General features: G+C 35.6%; 1 protein-coding gene across 1 annotated transcript; it reads left to right on the top strand.

The window, feature by feature from the left end:
• Positions 1–416: 416 nt before the first annotated feature.
• On the top strand, positions 417–4,288 carry LOC141613420 (uncharacterized). Its single transcript, XM_074432152.1, has 10 exons — positions 417–425; positions 514–679; positions 764–814; positions 1,063–1,113; positions 1,309–1,359; positions 1,793–1,840; positions 2,093–2,266; positions 2,802–2,877; positions 3,737–3,835; positions 3,963–4,288. The coding sequence occupies exons 1-10, from the start codon at positions 417–419 to the stop codon at positions 3,970–3,972; spliced, it is 735 nt and encodes a 244-aa protein (XP_074288253.1). The 3' UTR covers positions 3,973–4,288.
• The last annotated feature ends 463 nt before the right edge of the window (positions 4,289–4,751 follow it).

The following is a 4,751-nucleotide window of genomic DNA, read 5'->3' as shown; positions in this document are numbered from 1 at the left end:
TCTTCTCCGGTGACCACCTGGTTGTCCAGTCGATTCCCTTTCATCGTTGCCGATTATTCTTGCTGCTGGTAAGACTATTTTTCACTACTCTTTAATGTTAGTTTTTAAGATAATACTACAATCGACATTATATTCTCTGATTAATTCGTTTATTTGCTACTTTTAAGACAATATCCATGGAACCCCTTGTATAATTTAATGTATGCTAATGTTAGGGTTTAGTTTTTGGTGATGATATTTAAGTGTATTATGATTGTTGGTGATGAAAGCCTTATTAACCTGCAACAATTCTCTGATGATGGTGCTGATCTTTTCCTTCGTTTGGCTAATTCAGAATTGCCTGGTGAGCAAGTTAAGGGGTTTTTCTTTGATGATCTTTCAATAATTTCATATGCATTTTTAAACATTCTATTAACATGATCAGAGTATTGTAGATCTCGGCTACCTTAGCTACTTATCCTGGGTTTGAAACCCGTCACTGTCTAAACTGTCTTACTGTTCTGACTTCTACAGCTCTTCTTGTATTGGAAAAGACTTACCAGTGTTACTTATTTTTCTCCCTGCTTTATAGATGGAAGTGGCAAAAGGAAAATAATTACGGCAGTCAGTGTGATTCTGAGTGCATTATTTGTATCTACACTTCTGTTCTGCCTGTGGAAGTGGATAATTCACAGAAATGGTAACACTATGAAAAATAAGTGTGACTGAATATAAATTTGTTGAAATCGTATTTGAGTTATTTGTATTGCTTTTGTTATTTCAGTAAAGTTGCTGAAACTTGACAAACCACTGAAGCACGAGAAAGAGGAAAAAGGTGAGTGGAATGAATCCTTGTGTACATACCACAGATTCCACATCTTATATTAATGAGACTGGTGATCGTAAGGGGAATATACATCCCTCCATTTCCCTAATCCCTCCAATCCAATTGGCTAACCAAACAAGGGAAATTGGACCCCTCCCTCCCATTTCCTATACATTCCTCCATCCAAACAAAGAGTAAGCGTCAGTTAATTTGTTGAAATCGTGTTTGACTTATTTGTATTGCTTTTGCTATTTCAGTAAAGCCGCTGAAAGGGGACAAAATACAGAAGCACGAGAAAGAGGTAGAAAGTGAGTGAATGAATCCTTCCGCATACCCGAAGATTCCACCTTATATTTATGGGGCTGGTGATCGTAAGTGGAATATGGATCCTTCTATTTCCCTATTCTCCCCGGTCCAATTTGCCATCCAAACTAAGGGTAAGTGTCAATATTAGTTTTGCCAAAAGTATCTTTCAGTTATTGGTGTTGCTTGATCTGTTTCAGTAAAGCTGCTGAAAGGGGACAAACCGCTGAAAGAGGAGGAAGAGGAGGATGGTGAGTGAATGAATCCTTGTGCACATACCGTAGATTTGACATCTTATCTTAATGAGACTTGTGATCCTAAGTGGGATATAGATTCCTCTATTTCCCCATTCCTCCAACCCCCCTCTCCCACCCTCTCATTTTTCTCGACAAATCCCTCTATCCACACAAAAAGTAAATGTCAATATTAAAATTGCCGAAACTGTGTTTTAGTTATTTGTATTGGATTTACTATTTCAACTAATCCTCTGAAAGGAGACAAAGTGAGGAAGCAGCAGAAAGAGGAAGAAGGTGAGTGAATAAATCATTGTGATACCACAGATTCGACATCTTCTCTTAATGGGACCGAGGATCCTAAGTGGAACCTACTGCAGTATATTTTCTTGAAATGTTAACAAATCCTCCAAAATACTTCAACTTCTTTGTATTACTTTTACATCTGCAGTGAAGCTGCTGAAAAAGTACAAACCACGGAAGCATGGGAGAGAGGCAGGTGAGAGAATCAATTCATGTGCTTTTATTTTTGCCATATGTATGTGGAATTGGTGATATTGATGTCAACAATCCATTTCATACAAGACAATGCCAGTCTTACACAAGACTTTGTCATTTATAAATGATTCACTTATGCGAGCAGCATTGCTGGACACTGAGATACTGCATTTGTGTTGCAAACTGATACTGAATAAAGAGTCTTGCACCCATAATTTTTTAATGTGTTCTGCTCTTTGCTTGATTTTTTCAGATATATGTGAGGATGAAAGGCAAGAAAAGCGGCAGAGGAAAGTATTGTCTGGTTTTCTTGCTCCACTTCCACTTTCAGATACTCTTATAAGGTTCTTGGGTACAGGAGAAACTGCATTAACTCATCCTGAAGTAATAAAGAGTGTGGAAGTACATAAAAAACAATCGACTCCAGGTTTGCTCTCACTACTTTCAGTTGAGCTCAGTTGTATATGAATGAAAAGCCATGATTATTTTTGTTATCTTCTAGGACCTATGTTACTCCGGCTTGGCAGAGAAGTGTCGTGTCCGATTTGTATCAGAGAACTTCTTCTTACCCTATAAATTACGGAAACCTCTTTTGATGTGTTATTACAGGAAATGAAAACATCTTTCAAAACAGCCATTTGTAGTCATTGATCCCTGGTTCTACTTGATGAGTTATGTTAGTAACCTAGAATCGTAGCTGTCAAAAACCGACCAATTAATAGACTATACCACCAGTTGTATGGTGTAGAAATCGAGCTCTGCACTAAAGCTTTAAGTTTTGTTTTAAAGAATCCAAGCTATATTGTAAAGTTTCTTAACTCACTCACTTAAACATAAAAAAAAAAAAACTTTAAAAAAACTCAGGAAAGTTGCACATGCTCGGTAAATTGTGTATTATACTTGTTATTAGTGCTTTGATTTATGTTTGAAGTAACGACTTATTTTAGTTAATTGAAATGTAGAGCGTTCGAGAAAAGAAACTCTATCGATCCACTTGCCGGGTTCGAGGCGAAACCGCTTACTTGGAAAATTATTAAGGTATATCGAACTTTTATATTGTGAATATTTTTATTGCGTAGATAGGTCGGATATAGAATGAGATCCCGCCTCTACTACCCGCCTGTACTGCCAGCATAAGGTTAGGATTGTGGCGTAAAATCGAATTGTAGCATTTATGATTCAAGTCTACTGTTATCATTTCAAGCATTAAATAGATATTTTTTGCACAAAAGTGAACCGTCTCACAATACACTATAATTTGTGGTCCTGTGAATATGCAAGTAATGGTTACATATAAGGGTGTTGAAAATTGGTTTATACCTACAGAGAAGACCAAAAATAGATACTTGTGCTTTTCACTTTTTCGTTTTGATAAACATCAGTAGCTAGTTAGATTTATTCGTGATATAAATGTCACCGAGTTGTTTAATCCTTCTTGAGATCATGTCTCACTGCTCTTTTAATAGTTGACCTTTGTCGATATGTATAAATTTATGCATATCAGAATAGCAGAACAAGATGATACTTCTATGTGTTATAACAGTGCTTTCTAAGAAGCCGAAATATAGCTTTATTTGTGTTAGAGAAGACTGGTTGCTTTAATGGGAATTGGGTGAAGAAGTGGGAGAACAAGTAAAAAATTTAAAAGAGAAAAGAAAAAAGAAAAAGAGAGGTAGGTTAGTATTGACTATGGAAATCATTGCTTACATGTAGTACTAATACTATTGCTTCAAAGGTATGTAAATCCTGTTGTGAATGCTAATTGTGTTGGTAAATGCTTTTGTGGCTAAGCTAATAAGATGACTAGAATGATGATTGTACCATTGTGGGGCATAATGAGTAGGGTATCTACAGTAATTACTCATTTTGCAAATCTCATTATGGGTTTTTATTTTAGTGTCCTCGGCAGCCGGTTCGGAGCGTATTATGCGGATATTATGTTTGCCGATATATGTTGGACCTTATCAAAGCAAGATATGTTAATATCACCCCAAATGTATGTTCTTTTCCTTATCATTTCAATCATTTTTCATCTCTTTGTATTTCTCATTTTCATTATAGTAATTATTTTATTTTACATATTGTATATAGTGTATTAAATTTTTGGTGTCTTATGTATGTAGTTCATGTTAACCGCCCCACCATCATATACGGTTGAGCAAATTGACGAGGCGCTAAATATTTGGGCTGAATTCACACTCAATTTCAAACCCTAAAGTAATGTTGGATGAAGACCATGTTGGCAGCTTCTTCTTGGCGTTTAATTATTTTTGCACTTTAGGCAACTAAGTGATGAGGAATGAAGGATTTTTATTTATGTTTTGTACTTATTTTCGATATTTGTAGCCTTTAGGCTCTTAAAGACATGATAAGAGTTGGTATAATTTTACAAGGATTTGTCTTGTGAATTCAAATTAAATATGAATGTTCAGGTTCTTGCTGCGTAAAACTTGCTTGAGTATATGAATTGCAGGTATAATTTATATGTGCTATCCGATTCAAAAAAAAAATCGTAAATATTAAAAAAAAAATATCAGAATCAAAGAGACCGGTTACATGTTAAACCTGTTCTATTTGAAAATATAAAATAAAGGCGCCAAATTCAAATATCAGGAACAAAGAGAACGGTTACATGTTAAAACCTGTTATCTTTGAAAATAGGCGCCAAATTTAAAAATTAGAATCCAAATATAGCAGCAATATCAAAGACGACGGTTCTCAATAGAAACCGTTCTCCTTGATAAATCAATGAGCACGGGTAAGTAATGCAACCGTTCTGATTGTTATTACAAAGAGAACGGGTTGACTTCGTACCAACCGTTCTCTTACATAAAAGAGAACACTTGGCCACAGGACGGTTCAAAGAGGCTTCAAGAACGGTGTTTAACCGTTCTCTTTGAGCAAAATTGTAG

This window comes from Silene latifolia, chromosome 11, assembly GCF_048544455.1.
Source record: "Silene latifolia isolate original U9 population chromosome 11, ASM4854445v1, whole genome shotgun sequence".
NCBI classification, from domain to species: domain Eukaryota; kingdom Viridiplantae; phylum Streptophyta; class Magnoliopsida; order Caryophyllales; family Caryophyllaceae; genus Silene; species Silene latifolia.
This window is presented reverse-complemented; position numbering and strand designations above follow the sequence as displayed.

Excerpts from the sequence above, each read along its gene's own strand:
- LOC141613420 (XM_074432152.1), top strand. Across the intron at positions 2,267-2,801 it reads TAAAAAACAATCGACTCCAG|AGCGTTCGAGAAAAGAAACT; the intron begins GTTTGCTCTCAC and ends ATTGAAATGTAG. Across the intron at positions 2,878-3,736 it reads TTACTTGGAAAATTATTAAG|TGTCCTCGGCAGCCGGTTCG; the intron begins GTATATCGAACT and ends TTTTTATTTTAG.